Here is an 18,163-nt window from a genome sequence, read left to right on the forward strand (position 1 = left end):
GCTTTGTGCTGCCTAGCACTGAGGATTCACCTAAATTACAGTGCAATCGGCTCAGTCACATGGTGTAACACGAGTGTGGTTGCGGTTCAAAGGGAATGGTGAGAGAAGAAAAAAAGTGTAAAGCCCCCGTCGAGGAGATCCCACAAGGGTGGAGAGAGGAAGGAGTGGCATGTAGCCAAACTACAGGCAAGGAATACACACTTGAGTACTAATGCACAAGTTATAGGGAGACTTTCGTTTTTACCCTAACCCTTATCTTGGGTGTCGCAAGGGCGGAGAAAAGTTTATCCCTTTTTTGGTTCACAGCCTTTCTGTCCTTACTTTATTCCCCTGCCATGCTGGTTTCTTCCGGTGAGTCATTTCGATCTCGCTTTGTGGGTTTTCTTACCCCTTTGGTTTGTGTGCCTGCTTCCCCTGCAAGGAGATTTGGCAGGTGTTTGCCCACTTGCATCTTATCTCGCTTGTTTGGAGTAGCCGCAAACGCTCCATTCTTAGTTTTTTTCTGTTTTACCTGTCTAATAACCTTCTTCGCTGCTGCATGCGCCTTCAAAGTTTCCACACGTTCTCCAAACTGATCCTCGATCTGCAATTTCGCTTGTACCTTAGCACTGGAGACCTCATCAAGGATCTTTAACACATCTTTTTCACCCACACCCTTTACCTTCCAGAGTTCTAAGGTACACTGAAGCTTTTTCTCCAGTCGTTTCACAAGGCTCACATCATTTTCCGTTATAAGTGCAACGGAGAGACCCTTCCTTCCGGCACGGGCTGTACGACCCACACGGTGTAAATAAGTAGAGGACTGCTTTGGAAGGTCATAATGTACAACAGCACCAACTGCGGGAATGTCCAAACCTCGACTGGCGATATCGGTGGCAACCAAAACGCGGGCAATGCCCAGCTTAAAGGTGGCTAAGTTATCAATTCGATGCTTCTGCGATATTATAGAGTTCAGGCTACAAACAGGAAAACCGAGGAGCTGCAAGGTAAGCCTAACAATCTCACACCGCATACACGAGTTGGCAAAAATGATGGTTGTCTGATCCGATCCCACACTCCTGAGCGCTGCAACAAGGTAGGCTAACTTTACCATGTTGGGAATGAAGAGATATGTTTGCCTTAGTGAGTCGGCCACAGTGTATGAAGTACCAACGGAGTTCCCACTGCCACTCGATTCGTTGTCAGACTTACGTGCTACATCTGGCATATTCATCACAGTGTTGGTGGCGTGCACCTCGAGTTGGCCCGCAGCATCGGAGATACCAAGGCGTTCCAACCATCCTCCCTTTTCAACGCGTACAAGGTGTTGCTCCAGCGTAGCGGTGAAGAGAAGAGTGCGTCGGGTGGGGCGTGGTGGTTGTAGCAGTTCAACAACATCCGAAACATCCCCCTCCATATCATCGGTTGTGAGCCGGTCAGCCTCATCGAGCACGAGAAAGCGGAGATGTGAAAAGGCCTTGCGAGCTTCCGGAAAGGTTCCAAGAAGAAATTTGAGGCGACCAGGTGTTGCAACAACAACATGTGGCCGACCGTGCAACACGCTCACCTGCTGCTCATGGGGTACACCACCAATGGCAAGGGCGGCACGAATATGGAGGGGGGCGCCAAGCGCTACAAATTGATCCAATATCTGGTACGCAAGCTCACGAGACGGCGTCAGCACAAGAGCGAAAACACCATAAGGGTCCTCCGCCAATATCTGGAGTAACGGAAGAACAAAAGCCGCTGTCTTACCGCTTCCAGTGGCCGCACCCCCAACAACACACTTCCCAGCGAGTATAGAAGGGATGCAAAGCTTTTGTATCGGGGTGGGATGGTGTAGCGCCATGTAAGCGCACTGCTTCGATAACCATTGGTGCACGCCCAGTGCTTCGAACTCGCTCATGGCCTCTCCCTCTCCCTTTCCCTTTTTCCTCCACAACTCCTGCTGTTGCTGTTTGTTCCTTTTGGGCGCGTGGCGGAGCTCAACTCACTACCTTTTGGCGATGACCACGGTCGGTGTTGGTGAACACAACAAACGGAATTTTTTCCTGAAAAAAAAAGAGGGAAAGAAGAAGTGAAGAGCGGAGGAACAACACACAGAGAGCCGAGATAGATATAAAAAAAAATGACACACACGTGAGCACGCCACCAACACCATCATGGATGCCAGTGCCTTCCTGGCGTTTCTCCCCGCACTTCCGTCACACGTGCACGTACGCGTGTCTCATTGTGATATATTGTTTTTGTGGCAGTTCGCGCACGGCGGGTTCGACTGCCTCACTTTCTTCTCCCGATTACTGTCAAATTTTGTTTCGGTTGCATCCTTTGCTTCCACACACGCCTTTTCACATCTCCCCTCCTGGCCTTCTTCGGTCCTCTCACGGGGAAAACAGGTTTGTTTGGATGTTTTTCTCGCACCTCACAGATATGGGCGGGTGCTTAGAAGTGAAAAATGCTCACGAGATCATTGGGCAGAGGATGAGAAGGGCGAACAAATGTAAAAATAGAAATAAATAAGAAAGAAAAGATTTTGTCTTCCGAACAAACCCAGTGCAACCATCAATGCGGGGTGAGGTAGAAATAAAAGAAGGGGAAAAGAAAAATAAAAGGAACACAAATAGGAGGAAGCGAGAACGGACCTCCTTGGCAAGGCATTAGCTCACTCCCACCGGTAATGGAATCGAAACAGCAAATTACGCAAGGTCGCTTCCATACCACATGCGCCGGACGGTTTAAAGAACCATCCGGTAAAACCTCACGTGCGCCTCCTACGCGTCCCTTTCAAGTGTGTGCCAAACCGCCGCGGTCCTTTGTATTGACCCTTATCACACGCACAACGTATCGCCCACTCTATGCTCACAGGTTAGAGTCCGGAAGCTTCTCCATCTTCTCTCCCTTAACATAGTAGTAGGAAGGTGTTCGCATGGAACAAAGTTCCTCAGCGCTCGTAGGGTGGACACCTATGGTGTTGTAAAAGTCGCTGATCTTTGCGTTCAGCCTTAGGCACACACCGACGGCCTGAATTATCTCTGGAGCACCGTCACCAAGAAGATGTACCCCAAGCACTGTGCCATCACTGTGGTTTGTGACAATCTTTGCCACAAACTTTTTGTACTTCGACCCGCTGATGTTGTGCATGAGCGGAGTGAAGCTAGACATGTAAACCGCAACCTTTTCGAATTCCTTCGCCGCAACTTCCTCGATGAGGCCACAGGTTCCAATGGGAGGTATCGAAAAGACGGCACTAGCAACACGTGTGTGGTCTGTTTTCCGTGGTTTATTACCGAAGACTGTATCCACAAGGGCTGCACCTTCGTTGATGGCCACAGGAGTGAGCATCAGGCGGTCTGTGATGTCGCCGATGGCGTAAATATTCGGCACGTTAGTGCGGGAGAACTCATCCACCTGCACACCTCCCTTGGGAGTAAGCTTTACACCGACGTTCCCCAACTGGAGGTCGTTGGTGCGGGGAATGCGACCGATTGCCATCATAACCACGTCAACATCCAGAGTCTTTCCACTCTCGAACGTCACATGTTTGCTTCCATCGGTGTTGAGACTCACTTTAGCAGGGTTTTCATTTGTCATTATCTCAATACCATTGGCGGTGAGTTGTTTCGTTACCTCCTCCCGGATTGTCTCGTCAAATCCACGAAGAATGAGATTGTTACGGTAGCAGAGTGTTACCTTGCCCCCTGGTGGCTTGTAGGCATTAAATATACCGGCAAACTCCACGGATATAAAGCCACCACCCACAGTCAACACGCGGCGGGGGGGCTCCGGAAGGTAGAACGCTTCGTTACTGCTTATACAATGCTCAATGCCAGGGATCGCAGGCATCTGAGGCCACGACCCAGTGGCAAGGAGTATATGATCTGCCTGCAGGCGCTCCTTCACGGCGCTCTTGGGATCAGCCGTCTCACGCACAACAACAACATTCTTCGACTCCAACGACCCCCAACCCAAAAAAAAATCTAGGCCTTCAGTGTCGTTGAACATTCCTTCATAACTCTTGTTGATATCCAGTACGGCTTCGTTCTTTGCCGCGATCAGCTTTTTCCAGTTTGCCTTAACGGACGAGCCGTCAAATTCCCAGCCAAACCCCGCAGACTCGCGAAGGTGGTCCATGTACTGTGCACCTGTGACCATCAACTTCTTGGGCACACAACCGACGTTCACGCACGTTCCACCGAGAGCCGCGTAAAACGGCGGTCCATGCGAAGTCTGCACATCGACTACGGCAACGCGCTTCCCGTACAAAGTCGCGGCGTTCCAGCCTGCCTCCAACCCTCCAGACCCGGCGCCAATAACAACCAAATCGAAGGCCTTGGACATAGTGAAGCAAGTAAAACGGAAAATTGTTGCGTGGTACGAATATACTTATCACGGATGTATAGACGAGTGGATGGATGTTAGCGTCAGTAGGTTAGCGTCAGCGATTACCTTCTAGTGATAAAATGGAGTTGTAGAAATGGAAACGCGGAAAAGTTGACGGTGGTGGTGATGGTGGTTCCCCAGGAGCGTCCCAAAAACACACACGGAGCCACGGGAAACAACAGATAGTAATGAAGGGGTGGGTACGCCGATGAGCATCTTTAGTCCCTCCCCCGTTGCTGCCAACCATCTCTCCATCAACACTTGATGTTTGAAAACTCAAACGTTTATTGGATAAATAAACGAACGAACAAAAGAGGAAAGGGGGAGACGACGACTTACTTGAAGACGCCACGAGGCATCTTGGGACCATTCAACGGGAACGGGGTAATATCCTCGAAGTATCTCACGTGAAACTCATTGGCACGGTCTTGCACCGCTCGCACAGCACCCTGTCGACCGTTATAGAAGCCCATCACACGAACTACCAGCTCCACTTTCTCACCGCGACCCATTGGGCGCCCTTCGCTCGCCCGCATCTCACGCAATTTTGGGAGTAAATCGTTAAGGTACATGCTGGTCACTTGGTGACCGTTGTCGGTGGAGCCCTCGCTTCGGAAACCGCGATCGCCACCCTTCAGTCCTCTGTTACCAGCCGTATACGTATTCAGGATACGTTTTCCCTCGTAGGTGTAGGCAACCGCATATGTGTTACGTCGCCGCGAAACAAGGTAGAGGAAAACCATGTCACTGGTATACCTCGGCATTTCCCCCCACATGTCAAGTTGGCTGTAATCTACTGGTCCCTGCGTCATTTCACTGTTTTTTACGAGAGAATAACCAAAACGAGTCTTGAAATAGTCTCCCCCAAGGACGCGGGGAGGAGGCACGGCTCCATCATTGCTGATTGCATGTTCACTTGTCTCTTCAGGGCAACTGCGAGCCTTCATGCGATGCTCCTCCTCCTTTTCATACCACATACGCTCATTGAAGACGCGCTGGTGCTGCATCACATCATTCTCTGCGAGCTGCCGCATCTCCTCCCTGATCGACTCCTCGCTGCTTCGTGCTGACATATTCCGCCAATCCATCTGTGGAAGCTGCGGGGAAATAAAGGAATGAGCCTGGCCGGAAGCGTTATCAACATCTTGCTGCGTCAGTCGGTCATTAGTAGACCGAATCAGAAAATGGTTGAAATACTGTTGGCCGCCTTGTTGTGGTTTCAAAAGCATAGGAACACGACGGTACTTGTCAGGGAACATGCCAGCCCGTGGTCGGGGTTTTCCCCGACGTAAGAAGGTGACTGATTTCTGCATCATTTCTGTATTGCAGTAAACGGATGCTAACCTCTACCACAACAGTGCACAAGAAAATTGTTTACATATTTATTCAACAACCGAGATGAGGGAAGGGAAAAGAGTGTGGTTGAGTTAGACAAGGTTGAAAAATACAGAACACAAGTGCAAACAGCGAATTCGAACACAACCAATTTGTCAGTCAAAGAGGAATTGGAGAAAAGCACATTTATACAGGCTTCCGCAAACTTCACATATACAGAAATTAACGACAGCCCCCCCTTCGCCCCTTGGCTCCCTTGAAACTACCATATTCTCAACGAACGAGGTTCCCCTCACTAACTGGAGGAAATAAACTAAACACCGCGCAGTTGGTATTTGCCACCCATCTGCAGAATAACGCCAGCCTCATTCAGCTGGTAAACCATAGCATTCGCATCTCGACAGCCCGCTTCTTCACATGCGGCGAGCACTGTGCGGTGCGACAGGGCATTCACGCCCGTACGACATACCTCACCCTTGAGGGCATCAAGTATCTTCTCACGCTGAGTCATTTTTTTAGCAGCAGCACCTGTGCACGTAGGCTGCCTACGACCAAAATTATGAGAACCAAAACATCGCTTCATTAGTTCCACCGCATATCTGGCATCTTCAGCAGTAACTTCGTGACGCAATTCGACCTTTGCGCGAGCCTCCGAGACTCGAATGAGTGCTTGAAGGAAGCGCGGAGTGACGGCCAACTCACCCATTGCAGCTTCAGCACGGCGCTGTAGGTAGTATGCTTTAAGAACATCACACGCCTCCTGTCGAAGCGAGGGATGGCAGTTATGTCGACAAAAAGCTATAAAGCGCTGAACCGTCTCAAGCGGAAGCGGGGGGCCACTAGTTTTTGCCACCGTACGGGATCCACCACCTTTTACGCACCGGTGCAACTGCAACACGTGATCCGAAAGAGAGCGGGAAGCGTCAGCCGACGGGCTCCGCATGCAAATCACAATGTCAAAGCGCGTAAATAGCGCAGGAGACAGGTTAAGGTTTGCTGGTATGGACTTTGTATCATCGAAGCGCCCCCCTATGGGGTTTCCCGCGGTGAGAATCGCCGTATGCACAGGCACCGAAAATACCATACCAGCCTTAGCCATCGAAACAGACTCCTGTTCCATGACCTCAAGAAGGGCATTATGCTCAGGAACCCCTTTGTCAATCTCGTCAATGCATGTTATGCCGCCGTCGCCGTGCACAACAGCACCCGCCTCAAACGAGGTTTCACCGGTTGTGGGGTCCCTCGACAGCGTTAAGGTCAAACCACACGACGAAGAAGTATGAGCACAGACGAAGGAACTGCGTGGGGCGACAGTGCAGGCCGCACGCAGCAATTGCGACTTGCCGAGACCGGGATCCCCCACAATTAGCAAATGTATGTTGCTGCGGGTGCGCTTCTTCATCGCAGTGCCTCCCACCACAGCCAGTATAATCGCCTCTTTCACATGTTCAAGCCCAAAAATAGATGGTGCAAGTGAGCCGCACAGCATGGAGAACCATTGCGGGTTGCGGACCATTTCGTAAAAACGCCCACTCTCCTCCAACGAGTCTATCGTCTGCATGGGCCCTCGAACGGCGCTGTGCCGGCTGTTCTCGACAAAGCAGGCCCGAACAGCAATTTGCTGCGTAGCATTCGTCCGTCCTTCCCCACGTCTTGCACACAGAACGCCGCAAACAACAACGTGCTCACCGACTGTTGCTATATTTATCCAGATACCACGTAAATCAACAACAATCATATTGTGTATGCCACTACCCACAGTGGATCCATCGTAAGACTCAGTCTGTTCCTGTACCTTTAGCAACTGCACCTCCTCGCACTCACCCCTCTCCAGCAATGGAGCCCAATTGTAACCGCGACATCGACCACTGCAACGGCCAGGATAAACCAAGACCCCATCCTCCGTTGGCGCCTTGACAACTGCTGCACACAAGTTACACCTGTATGTCATCTCAACGCAGGTTACTCGTGGGGGGCTCATTCGCACAACAGTGCCGCGCACAGTTACCAGCTTCCCAAGCAACGAGGCTCCCAAAGTATCAAAAGGCGTCGCGCAGCCGTCATCGCCAATTACAATGCACAGCAACCGCCATGAACCCAACTCGCCTATTTGACGGTTCTTCTGATGTTGCTGGAAATAAAGCACAGCTTTAAAGAACTCCAGTAATGGGATGACAAGCCGGGGTTGCCCTACAACGGCATTTCGCATTGGCGTCTCCATCATGTCAATGCGCAGATCAACGGTGAAGGTAAAGATTGCGAGCTTCAAACAGGGCATGTGTTCTTTGGAGGCGGAGGACGAACGTATTTGTAACGGGGCAAGAAACCCCGCAAAAAGACGCCACATTTCACCAACAGCGTCCTCATCGTACGATAAGGGCGCCAGGTGTGAGCAATGAACGGCCCAAAGCACCTTTACCGCTTCCTGTGGAACGCCATTCATCGACATCCCTTCTACATCAGAAAATGATTTGGTTGGTATTTGATATATGTGTTGTACATATCTGCATGCAGGTGCGTGTTTTTTTTAATATGCCCACGCAAACAACAGAGAGGTAACTAGCGGTACAACACTACGCCGCAAACTCTGCGTAGGCACGTAACAATTATGAAGAAACTTTTAGCTTTTTGGCAGTACCACGCAGTAGTGGTATTGGAAACAAAACCCTCCCAAAACGCCTCTTCTCACGCAACCCAGACCCGCCACAAAACACACTGCAGGCCACCACACAAAGCGCGACGTTAAAAGCTCAGAGAAGATCCTTCTCCTTTAGAAGCTTAGTCAGTTGGCCACTGAGAAGCATACCCTTACAAACATCATAGCCACCAACGAGGTCACCGTCAATGTACAACTGAGGGTACGTTGGCCAGTCGCTATATATCTTCAGTCCCTCGCACACCTCATCGTCCTCCAGAATGTTGTAAAAGCTATACTTCACGCCTAGTTGATGCATCATATCCACCATTTTCACCGTAAACCCGCAGCGAGGCTCCTGGGGCGTGCCCGTAAGGAAAATGACAATCCGATCCTCAGCGATAATCCTGCGTATTGCCGCCGCAAGTTCAGGTTTAACCTGATCTGGAGCACGGTTCGGTAGCGTGCAACGCAGGAAAGCGGGACTGGATGCAAAAATGCGGCGCAGCATGGGCACCTAATTCTCTGCCTTCAGGACAAATCAGTAACGAGAGAGGATCCACATGAAGGTGAAATAGAGCAGTTAAAACAGGTACTTATTCGCCCTCCGCATCAAAGAAACCGGGGCTCGTGGGGGGAGGGGGGGAAGTTATCCCATTGCAAAAGCGTTAAGCACCCAGCGGATAACCTCAACCAAATTCGGTGCCGCCAGGGGGACCGGTCGAACACTGCTTAACCGCTCTTCCCCAGGGCATTGCCAACAACATGAAGTGTGTTACTTTCAAACAAAAGACCAGCCGGGCTGAACTGAGGAAATAGAAAACGAGGAGGCGACGGAAATGACCTGCAGGTAACGGTACCGTTAACGCACCGCAAAAATATAAACTTCCTCCCCAGAAGCATGGCCCACACATCTCTACCATTACTCGTCATCATCACCGTATGAACACCTAGGTTCTCACTAAAATCCCTTGCGTCAGCACAACCACTGATGCGCTGAATCCACAATGGCCCACCGGTGTAACGCGCGTCGTGCAGGAAAACGGTACCGCAACCCGTCGCCACAGCATACAACGGGGACCCGCTTCCACCTCCCTGCACTGCCTCGAGAGGTCCAACTCCCTCCGGGATCTTCATTTGAAGTTGGGCCTCGCCGTGTGAATCAAAGGTGAATAAAGTGTCACGCGAGGACGCGACAAACCCCCCGGCACAGAAATGAGGATATTGCTGTCGATGCAAATCCAGCTTGTCGACGTTGGGGCGCAGACTCATCTTCCACGCCGTCGCATATTCGAAGGAAGTTCCCCACATCACACCCGTCTCCCCCTTACGAACGCAAACAGCATCCGCCCCACCACCACCGTTGCCACACAAAGGCACAACCTTGCTCACATAAACCCCCCTCTCCCACGGTTCACCAACAAATATGGTACTGCAGTCCCCACTACTACCTTTGGTATTGTCGGTAGCATACAGTGGAACACTGTGCAGCGTCACAGTTGAAGCTGCATCAGCGAGCGCAAGCACCGCACGGTTCCCAGAGTGGGGTACGTAACCCGCACCATCTGTTAGCAGTCGGTGATGCTGCGGAAAAAATCTATGGACAGTGACGGCCCCACCAGAAACCGACGCCGAACATGCCTTGTCGTGTCCAACCAGCAACAGTGAGGGTTGTGAAGAGTCACGACAAAAAGATATTGCATCAACGCATACGAGCGGGAATGAGCATACAGTGGCACACGCAGGGATGGCTGTAATGTCGAGCATCACCCGTCGCCATGAAGGACCACCACCTTCACGTACGGCAAATGTGCAACTAGATTCGAGAATTAGAAAAAAAAAAAAAAAGTGGCAAGCAGACTAATTTGTAGGGCACCAACGAATGACGAGTAAAATAAACAGAAGGGAATACAACAACCGACCTCGGGGAGCGGTAACGTATTTTAAGAGGATGCACACAGGAAACCCAGACACACTTGCCACACCGATCACCGCCAAAGTACATACGCGCATAAAGGTATGAACTGTCGTCTGTGAAAAGGCCAAATAAGAGGCCGTTCACAGAAGACTAGAGTTGTTGCAAACACCGTCAGCCACTCCAATTCAGTGCACCAGAGGAGCAAAAGCAAAAAAAACGACAACAGGCCGACATATCACTTATCGCCTGTGCGTTAAGAACAGAAATCACCATGTAACATCGCCATGGCTGAACCAAGGGGGAATTGAGAAATCAAATATGCTGAGTGACAAACAACGCCGACTGCTTCAGAGAGGAGCACAGTCCGTTATGCATCACTTATTATCTCCTGGGGGCCTACCGTCTGAGTCGACGTGGTTACTGATGCGGACCCCATTGCCACCTGTGGCTGAGAGACCAACAGAAACCTTGAAACTGTCGTATAGGAGCCACTGCAAAGCTGTCAACGCTCCCGTCATCATCATACGGAGCTCAACGCCTTTCCACAGCCCACTCCACCCAAGTTCCCGAACAATCTGGACCACCTTCCTCTTGTCCGCCGCGGGCGAACCCTCTACACGCTGATTGAGCTTCGACACCACCGTGTCTGCAGGATGAGACACTGCTGCACAAAGGAAACCGGCAAGTACACCAGATATGACCGACACCAACAGCTGAACGTACTTCGGTGCGGGGTCACTAGGGGACGTTAACAAATAGCGATACGCCAGGCGTACAATAACCTCGAAGCTGAGAAATTTGACAACGGTGTAGGGAACCTGTCGGCACCAGAGTGCCGGAAGACCCTTATAAAACCCATAGATACCCTCACTTGAGTACACAAGCGGAAAGAAATACGACAACTCCGTATGGGCAACATTTGATGTTTGGATAATGATTTTGACAGCCTCCCAGGGTGCCAAAGCAACGTCGGCGAAGATCTCAGCTACACCGCTAGAGACGACAAAAATACCCAATTTGCTAACATAGCTGAGCACCATCGGAGATGCGGCAGATCCTTCAAGCCTTGAGCAAAACCAAAACTTCAGTAACTCATACAACAAAAATTTTAGACCACCCTGTGAGGAATAACCAAAAAAAGTAGGAACCCACCCTCTCGTAAACACTGAAATCGACCGAAACCAACACCCACCACAATTCCTCCACAAAGAGCGAAAACCGTCTGTCATAGAATTGTACAGTCCAACCTGCACACCACATTTTACCAAATCAACAGGAGTCATGGACGTATGGGCCAAACCACTAATGACACCACCAAGAAAGCAACAAAAAAAATAAAATGCGGAAAACTCGACAACAACACGCCTACTCCACACGAATAAAAAAGATAAAGTAAAAAAAACAAAATAAACAAAAAACAAACGATAAGCAACATAATCACCTTCAAATGAAAATAACCGCGACACAACCACAAAATAGAGCCTACATTTCCCTAAAAAATCAAATCGACCTAACATTTACCTAAAAGAAAGGAAACAGAGGGAAAAAAATAAAACAAAAAAAACAAAACAAAATACAAAAAAATACAAAAAATAAACAAAAACGGAGAGATTTAGGATGTTTAGCTGGAAGCGTGTGACACAGCCTTCGTCCCCTCTGCCATCGCGTGCTTCGCGAGGTCAGCAGGCAGCACAAGGCGCACAGCCGTCTGCAACTCGCGAGCGCCCAGGGTCCGCTTCCGGTTCACACGCACGATCGTAGCAGCCTCTGCAGCAATGCGCTCAAACAGGTCGTTCACAAATGAGTTCACGATCTTCATCGTCCGGCTGGTCATCGACATCTGGCTGTTGATCGAGCGGAGTGAGCGGCTGACGTAGACGTTCCATGTGCGCTTGCGCTGGCGCCGCGTCTTCTTCGCCTCCTTGCGCGTCTTGGCCGGTGTGCTCTTAGGAGTGGCCATCGTTCCCTTGTAGATTGTTGATGCGAGTTGCCTGAGGTCGCTTGTAGCGTGAAATCTATGCACACACCAACAAATCGGAGGTAACAGCACCGCAATACAATGTGGAAGAGAAGAAATGAAAAAAGAAGTAGTTGCACTTCAACGCACAGGTAACACGAGGGCAGCGCACGCAAGTCAAAGGGGAGAGGAAGATTATGTGACCGCACAGCAACAGCAGCAAGCGCGGGTAACAGCTGACAGCGACTTCTTTGCCATGACACGCTGCCTTGCATAGCAGTACATAGCGCCTGCGGCCACACCGATACATACACACTGTGAAATACGCTAGCGGTGCCAAAAGCGAATGCGAATGCCTTCATGTCAGCGCGTGGACCACACGCACACACACACACACGAAAAGAACGAAGGCAGCGGCACATTCTGGCAAACAGTGAAATCTATCACCACCACAAGGAGAGGGTATGGTGGGGGGAAAATAAAAAAGAAAAGGAATATCAATGCCTCACCTGAGGGGCACTGAGGGATCTAATGTCAAGGTGGCAAACCAAAGGTCTCCTGATGTAGGGTGTTTAGCTGGAAGCGTGTGACACAGCCTTCGTCCCCTCTGCCATCGCGTGCTTCGCGAGGTCAGCAGGCAGCACAAGGCGCACAGCCGTCTGCAACTCGCGAGCGCCCAGGGTCCGCTTCCGGTTCACACGCACGATCGTAGCAGCCTCTGCAGCAATGCGCTCAAACAGGTCGTTCACAAATGAGTTCACGATCTTCATCGTCCGGCTGGTCATCGACATCTGGCTGTTGATCGAGCGGAGTGAGCGGCTGACGTAGACGTTCCATGTGCGCTTGCGCTGGCGCCGCGTCTTCTTCGCCTCCTTGCGCGTCTTGGCCGGTGTGCTCTTAGGAGTGGCCATCGTTCCCTTGTAGATTGTTGATGCGAGTTGCCTGAGGTAGCTTGTAGCGTGAAATCTATGCACACACCAACAAATCGGAGGTAACAGCACCGCAATACAATGTGGAAGAGAAGAAATGAAAAAAGAAGTAGTTGCACTTCAACGCACAGGTAACACGAGGGCAGCGCACGCAAGTCAAAGGGGAGAGGAAGATTATGTGACCGCACAGCAACAGCAGCAAGCGCGGGTAACAGCTGACAGCGACTTCTTTGCCATGACACGCTGCCTTGCATAGCAGTACATAGCGCCTGCGGCCACACCGATACATACACACTGTGAAATGCGCTAGCGGTGCCAAAAGCGAATGCGAATGCCTTCATGTCAGCGCGTGGACCACACGCACACACACACACACGAAAAGAACGAAGGCAGCGGCACATTCTGGCAAACAGTGAAATCTATCACCACCACAAGGAGAGGGTATGGTGGGGGGAAAATAAAAAAGAAAAGGAATATCAATGCCTCACCTGAGGGGCACTGAGGGATCTAATGTCAAGGTGGCAAACCAAAGGTCTCCTGATGTAGGATGTTTAGCTGGAAGCGTGTGACACAGCCTTCGTCCCCTCTGCCATCGCGTGCTTCGCGAGGTCAGCAGGCAGCACAAGGCGCACAGCCGTCTGCAACTCGCGAGCGCCCAGGGTCCGCTTCCGGTTCACACGCACGATCGTAGCAGCCTCTGCAGCAATGCGCTCAAACAGGTCGTTCACAAATGAGTTCACGATCTTCATCGTCCGGCTGGTCATCGACATCTGGCTGTTGATCGAGCGGAGTGAGCGGCTGACGTAGACGTTCCATGTGCGCTTGCGCTGGCGCCGCGTCTTCTTCGCCTCCTTGCGCGTCTTAGCCGGTGTGCTCTTAGGAGTGGCCATCGTTCCCTTGTAGATTGTTGATGCGAGTTGCCTGAGGTAGCTTGTAGCGTGAAATCTATGCACACACCAACAAATCGGAGGTAACAGCACCGCAATACAATGTGGAAGAGAAGAAATGAAAAAAGAAGTAGTTGCACTTCAACGCACAGGTAACACGAGGGCAGCGCACGCAAGTCAAAGGGGAGAGGAAGATTATGTGACCGCACAGCAACAGCAGCAGGCGCGGGTAACAGCTGACAGCGACTTCTTTGCCATGACACGCTGCCTTGCATAGCAGTACATAGCGCCTGCGGCCACACCGATACATACACACTGTGAAATGCGCTAGCGGTGCCAAAAGCGAATGCGAATGCCTTCGTGTCAGCGCGTGGACCACACGCACACACACACACACGAAAAGAACGAAGGCAGCGGCACATTCCGGCAAACAGTGAAATCTATCACCACCACAAGGAGAGGGTATGGTGGGGGGAAAATAAAAAAGGAATATCAATGCCTCACCTGAGGGGCACTGAGGGATCTAATGTCAAGGTGGCAAACCAAAGGTCTCCTGATGTAGGATGTTTAGCTGGAAGCGTGTGACACAGCCTTCGTCCCCTCTGCCATCGCGTGCTTCGCGAGGTCAGCAGGCAGCACAAGGCGCACAGCCGTCTGCAACTCGCGAGCGCCCAGGGTCCGCTTCCGGTTCACACGCACGATCGTAGCAGCCTCTGCAGCAATGCGCTCAAACAGGTCGTTCACAAATGAGTTCACGATCTTCATCGTCCGGCTGGTCATCGACATCTGGCTGTTGATCGAGCGGAGTGAGCGGCTGACGTAGACGTTCCATGTGCGCTTGCGCTGGCGCCGCGTCTTCTTCGCCTCCTTGCGCGTCTTGGCCGGTGTGCTCTTAGGAGTGGCCATCGTTCCCTTGTAGATTGTTGATGCGAGTTGCCTGAGGTAGCTTGTAGCGTGAAATCTATGCACACACCAACAAATCGGAGGTAACAGCACCGCAATACAATGTGGAAGAGAAGAAATGAAAAAAGAAGTAGTTGCACTTCAACGCACAGGTAACACGAGGGCAGCGCACGCAAGTCAAAGGGGAGAGGAAGATTATGTGACCGCACAGCAACAGCAGCAAGTGCGGGTAACAGCTGACAGCGACTTCTTTGCCATGACACGCTGCCTTGCATAGCAGTACATAGCGCCTGCGGCCACACCGATACATACACACTGTGAAATGCGCTAGCGGTGCCAAAAGCGAATGCGAATGCCTTCATGTCAGCGCGTGGACCACACGCACACACACACACACGAAAAGAACGAAGGCAGCGGCACATTCTGGCAAACAGTGAAATCCATCACCACCACAAGGAGAGGGTATGGTGGGGGGAAAATAAAAAAGAAAAGGAATATCAATGCCTCACCTGAGGGGCACTGAGGGATCTAATGTCAAGGTGGCAAACCAAAGGTCTCCTGATGTAGGGTGTTTAGCTGGAAGCGTGTGACACAGCCTTCGTCCCCTCTGCCATCGCGTGCTTCGCGAGGTCAGCAGGCAGCACAAGGCGCACAGCCGTCTGCAACTCGCGAGCGCCCAGGGTCCGCTTCCGGTTCACACGCACGATCGTAGCAGCCTCTGCAGCAATGCGCTCAAACAGGTCGTTCACAAATGAGTTCACGATCTTCATCGTCCGGCTGGTCATCGACATCTGGCTGTTGATCGAGCGGAGTGAGCGGCTGACGTAGACGTTCCATGTGCGCTTGCGCTGGCGCCGCGTCTTCTTCGCCTCCTTGCGCGTCTTGGCCGGTGTGCTCTTAGGAGTGGCCATCGTTCCCTTGTAGATTGTTGATGCGAGTTGCCTGAGGTCGCTTGTAGCGTGAAATCTATGCACACACCAACAAATCGGAGGTAACAGCACCGCAATACAATGTGGAAGAGAAGAAATGAAAAAAGAAGTAGTTGCACTTCAACGCACAGGTAACACGAGGGCAGCGCACGCAAGTCAAAGGGGAGAGGAAGATTGTGTGACCGCACAGCAACAGCAGCAAGCGCGGGTAACAGCTGACAGCGACTTCTTTGCCATGACACGCTGCCTTGCATAGCAGTACATAGCGCCTGCGGCCACACCGATACATACACACTGTGAAATGCGCTAGCGGTGCCAAAAGCGAATGCGAATGCCTTCGTGTCAGCGCGTGGACCACACGCACACACACACACACGAAAAGAACGAAGGCAGCGGCACATTCCGGCAAACAGTGAAATCCATCACCACCACAAGGAGAGGATATGGTGGGGGGAAAATAAAAAAGGAATATCAATGCCTCACCTGAGGGGCACTGAGGGATCTAATGTCAAGGTGGCAAACCAAAGGTCTCCTGATGTAGGGTGTTTAGCTGGAAGCGTGTGACACAGCCTTCGTCCCCTCTGCCATCGCGTGCTTCGCGAGGTCAGCAGGCAGCACAAGGCGCACAGCCGTCTGCAACTCGCGAGCGCCCAGGGTCCGCTTCCGGTTCACACGCACGATCGTAGCAGCCTCTGCAGCAATGCGCTCAAACAGGTCGTTCACAAATGAGTTCACGATCTTCATCGTCCGGCTGGTCATCGACATCTGGCTGTTGATCGAGCGGAGTGAGCGGCTGACGTAGACGTTCCATGTGCGCTTGCGCTGGCGCCGCGTCTTCTTCGCCTCCTTGCGCGTCTTGGCCGGTGTGCTCTTAGGAGTGGCCATCGTTCCCTTGTAGATTGTTGATGCGAGTTGCCTGAGGTAGCTTGTAGCGTGAAATCTATGCACACACCAACAAATCGGAGGTAACAGCACCGCAATACAATGTGGAAGAGAAGAAATGAAAAAAGAAGTAGTTGCACTTCAACGCACAGGTAACACGAGGGCAGCGCACGCAAGTCAAAGGGGAGAGGAAGATTATGTGACCGCACAGCAACAGCAGCAGGCGCGGGTAACAGCTGACAGCGACTTCTTTGCCATGACACGCTGCCTTGCATAGCAGTACATAGCGCCTGCGGCCACACCGATACATACACACTGTGAAATGCGCTAGCGGTGCCAAAAGCGAATGCGAATGCCTTCGTGTCAGCGCGTGGACCACACGCACACACACACACACGAAAAGAACGAAGGCAGCGGCACATTCCGGCAAACAGTGAAATCTATCACCACCACAAGGAGAGGGTATGGTGGGGGGAAAATAAAAAAGAAAAGGAATATCAATGCCTCACCTGAGGGGCACTGAGGGATCTAATGTCAAGGTGGCAAACCAAAGGTCTCCTGATGTAGGGTGTTTAGCTGGAAGCGTGTGACACAGCCTTCGTCCCCTCTGCCATCGCGTGCTTCGCGAGGTCAGCAGGCAGCACAAGGCGCACAGCCGTCTGCAACTCGCGAGCGCCCAGGGTCCGCTTCCGGTTCACACGCACGATCGTAGCAGCCTCTGCAGCAATGCGCTCAAACAGGTCGTTCACAAATGAGTTCACGATCTTCATCGTCCGGCTGGTCATCGACATCTGGCTGTTGATCGAGCGGAGTGAGCGGCTGACGTAGACGTTCCATGTGCGCTTGCGCTGGCGCCGCGTCTTCTTCGCCTCCTTGCGCGTCTTGGCCGGTGTGCTCTTAGGAGTGGCCATCGTTCCCTTGTAGATTGTTGATGCGAGTTGCCTGAGGTAGCTTGTAGCGTGAAATCTATGCACACACCAACAAATCGGAGGTAACAGCACCGCAATACAATGTGGAAGAGAAGAAATGAAAAAAGAAGTAGTTGCACTTCAACGCACAGGTAACACGAGGGCAGCGCACGCAAGTCAAAGGGGAGAGGAAGATTATGTGACCGCACAGCAACAGCAGCAGGGGCGGGTAACAGCTGACAGCGACTTCTTTGCCATGACACGCTGCCTTGCATAGCAGTACATAGCGCCTGCGGCCACACCGATACATACACACTGTGAAATGCGCTAGCGGTGCCAAAAGCGAATGCGAATGCCTTCGTGTCAGCGCGTGGACCACACGCACACACACACACACGAAAAGAACGAAGGCAGCGGCACATTCCGGCAAACAGTGAAATCTATCACCACCACAAGGAGAGGATATGGTGGGGGGAAAATAAAAAAGAAAAGGAATATCAATGCCTCACCTGAGGGGCACT

At 51.7% G+C, this 18,163-nt stretch overlaps 14 protein-coding genes across 14 annotated transcripts, besides 3 other annotated features; all 14 read right to left on the reverse strand.

Annotated features, from left to right (window-relative positions):
* Window positions 1-322: 322 nt before the first annotated feature.
* On the reverse strand, window positions 323-1,885 carry Tb10.406.0540 (ATP-dependent DEAD/H RNA helicase, putative; the record flags this gene model as incomplete). The annotated part of the gene is made up of 1 exon (XM_818166.1): window positions 323-1,885. One exon carries the CDS (start codon window positions 1,883-1,885, stop codon window positions 323-325), a length of 1,563 nt encoding a protein of 520 aa, XP_823259.1.
* Window positions 1,886-2,838: 953 nt separating this feature from the next.
* On the reverse strand, window positions 2,839-4,317 carry Tb10.406.0520 (trypanothione reductase; the record flags this gene model as incomplete). The annotated part of the gene is made up of 1 exon (XM_818167.1): window positions 2,839-4,317. One exon carries the CDS (start codon window positions 4,315-4,317, stop codon window positions 2,839-2,841), a length of 1,479 nt encoding a protein of 492 aa, XP_823260.1.
* Window positions 4,318-4,694: 377 nt separating this feature from the next.
* Window positions 4,695-5,675, reverse strand: Tb10.406.0510 (hypothetical protein, conserved; the record flags this gene model as incomplete). Its single annotated transcript, XM_818168.1, has 1 exon — window positions 4,695-5,675. One exon carries the CDS (start codon window positions 5,673-5,675, stop codon window positions 4,695-4,697), a length of 981 nt encoding a protein of 326 aa, XP_823261.1.
* Window positions 5,676-6,007: 332 nt separating this feature from the next.
* Tb10.406.0500 (minichromosome maintenance complex subunit) lies at window positions 6,008-8,143 on the reverse strand (the record flags this gene model as incomplete). The annotated part of the gene is made up of 1 exon (XM_818169.1): window positions 6,008-8,143. The coding sequence occupies one exon, from the start codon at window positions 8,141-8,143 to the stop codon at window positions 6,008-6,010; it is 2,136 nt and encodes a 711-aa protein (XP_823262.1).
* Window positions 8,144-8,444: 301 nt separating this feature from the next.
* Window positions 8,445-8,840, reverse strand: Tb10.406.0490 (monothiol glutaredoxin, putative; the record flags this gene model as incomplete). Its single annotated transcript, XM_818170.1, has 1 exon — window positions 8,445-8,840. One exon carries the CDS (start codon window positions 8,838-8,840, stop codon window positions 8,445-8,447), a length of 396 nt encoding a protein of 131 aa, XP_823263.1.
* Window positions 8,841-9,061: 221 nt separating this feature from the next.
* Window positions 9,062-10,096, reverse strand: Tb10.406.0480 (hypothetical protein, conserved; the record flags this gene model as incomplete). Its single annotated transcript, XM_818171.1, has 1 exon — window positions 9,062-10,096. The coding sequence occupies one exon, from the start codon at window positions 10,094-10,096 to the stop codon at window positions 9,062-9,064; it is 1,035 nt and encodes a 344-aa protein (XP_823264.1).
* Window positions 10,097-10,621: 525 nt separating this feature from the next.
* Tb10.406.0470 (mitochondrial carrier protein, putative) lies at window positions 10,622-11,764 on the reverse strand (the record flags this gene model as incomplete). The annotated part of the gene is made up of 1 exon (XM_818172.1): window positions 10,622-11,764. The coding sequence occupies one exon, from the start codon at window positions 11,762-11,764 to the stop codon at window positions 10,622-10,624; it is 1,143 nt and encodes a 380-aa protein (XP_823265.1).
* Window positions 11,625-11,669: a sequence feature (A-rich).
* A 29-nt stretch (window positions 11,765-11,793) lies between the features above and the next one.
* Window positions 11,794-11,849: a microsatellite.
* A 7-nt stretch (window positions 11,850-11,856) lies between these two features.
* Window positions 11,857-18,163: part of a repeat region that runs on past the window's edge.
* On the reverse strand, window positions 11,869-12,207 carry Tb10.406.0460 (histone H2B, putative; the record flags this gene model as incomplete). The annotated part of the gene is made up of 1 exon (XM_818173.1): window positions 11,869-12,207. The coding sequence occupies one exon, from the start codon at window positions 12,205-12,207 to the stop codon at window positions 11,869-11,871; it is 339 nt and encodes a 112-aa protein (XP_823266.1).
* Tb10.406.0450 (histone H2B, putative) lies at window positions 12,777-13,115 on the reverse strand (the record flags this gene model as incomplete). Its single annotated transcript, XM_818174.1, has 1 exon — window positions 12,777-13,115. The coding sequence occupies one exon, from the start codon at window positions 13,113-13,115 to the stop codon at window positions 12,777-12,779; it is 339 nt and encodes a 112-aa protein (XP_823267.1).
* Tb10.406.0440 (histone H2B, putative) lies at window positions 13,685-14,023 on the reverse strand (the record flags this gene model as incomplete). The annotated part of the gene is made up of 1 exon (XM_818175.1): window positions 13,685-14,023. One exon carries the CDS (start codon window positions 14,021-14,023, stop codon window positions 13,685-13,687), a length of 339 nt encoding a protein of 112 aa, XP_823268.1.
* Window positions 14,588-14,926, reverse strand: Tb10.406.0430 (histone H2B, putative; the record flags this gene model as incomplete). The annotated part of the gene is made up of 1 exon (XM_818176.1): window positions 14,588-14,926. One exon carries the CDS (start codon window positions 14,924-14,926, stop codon window positions 14,588-14,590), a length of 339 nt encoding a protein of 112 aa, XP_823269.1.
* Tb10.406.0420 (histone H2B, putative) lies at window positions 15,496-15,834 on the reverse strand (the record flags this gene model as incomplete). Its single annotated transcript, XM_818177.1, has 1 exon — window positions 15,496-15,834. The coding sequence occupies one exon, from the start codon at window positions 15,832-15,834 to the stop codon at window positions 15,496-15,498; it is 339 nt and encodes a 112-aa protein (XP_823270.1).
* Tb10.406.0410 (histone H2B, putative) lies at window positions 16,399-16,737 on the reverse strand (the record flags this gene model as incomplete). The annotated part of the gene is made up of 1 exon (XM_818178.1): window positions 16,399-16,737. One exon carries the CDS (start codon window positions 16,735-16,737, stop codon window positions 16,399-16,401), a length of 339 nt encoding a protein of 112 aa, XP_823271.1.
* Window positions 17,307-17,645, reverse strand: Tb10.406.0400 (histone H2B, putative; the record flags this gene model as incomplete). Its single annotated transcript, XM_818179.1, has 1 exon — window positions 17,307-17,645. One exon carries the CDS (start codon window positions 17,643-17,645, stop codon window positions 17,307-17,309), a length of 339 nt encoding a protein of 112 aa, XP_823272.1.

This window comes from Trypanosoma brucei, chromosome 10, assembly GCF_000002445.2.
Source record: "Trypanosoma brucei brucei TREU927 chromosome 10, whole genome shotgun sequence".
Classification (NCBI taxonomy): domain Eukaryota; phylum Euglenozoa; class Kinetoplastea; order Trypanosomatida; family Trypanosomatidae; genus Trypanosoma; species Trypanosoma brucei.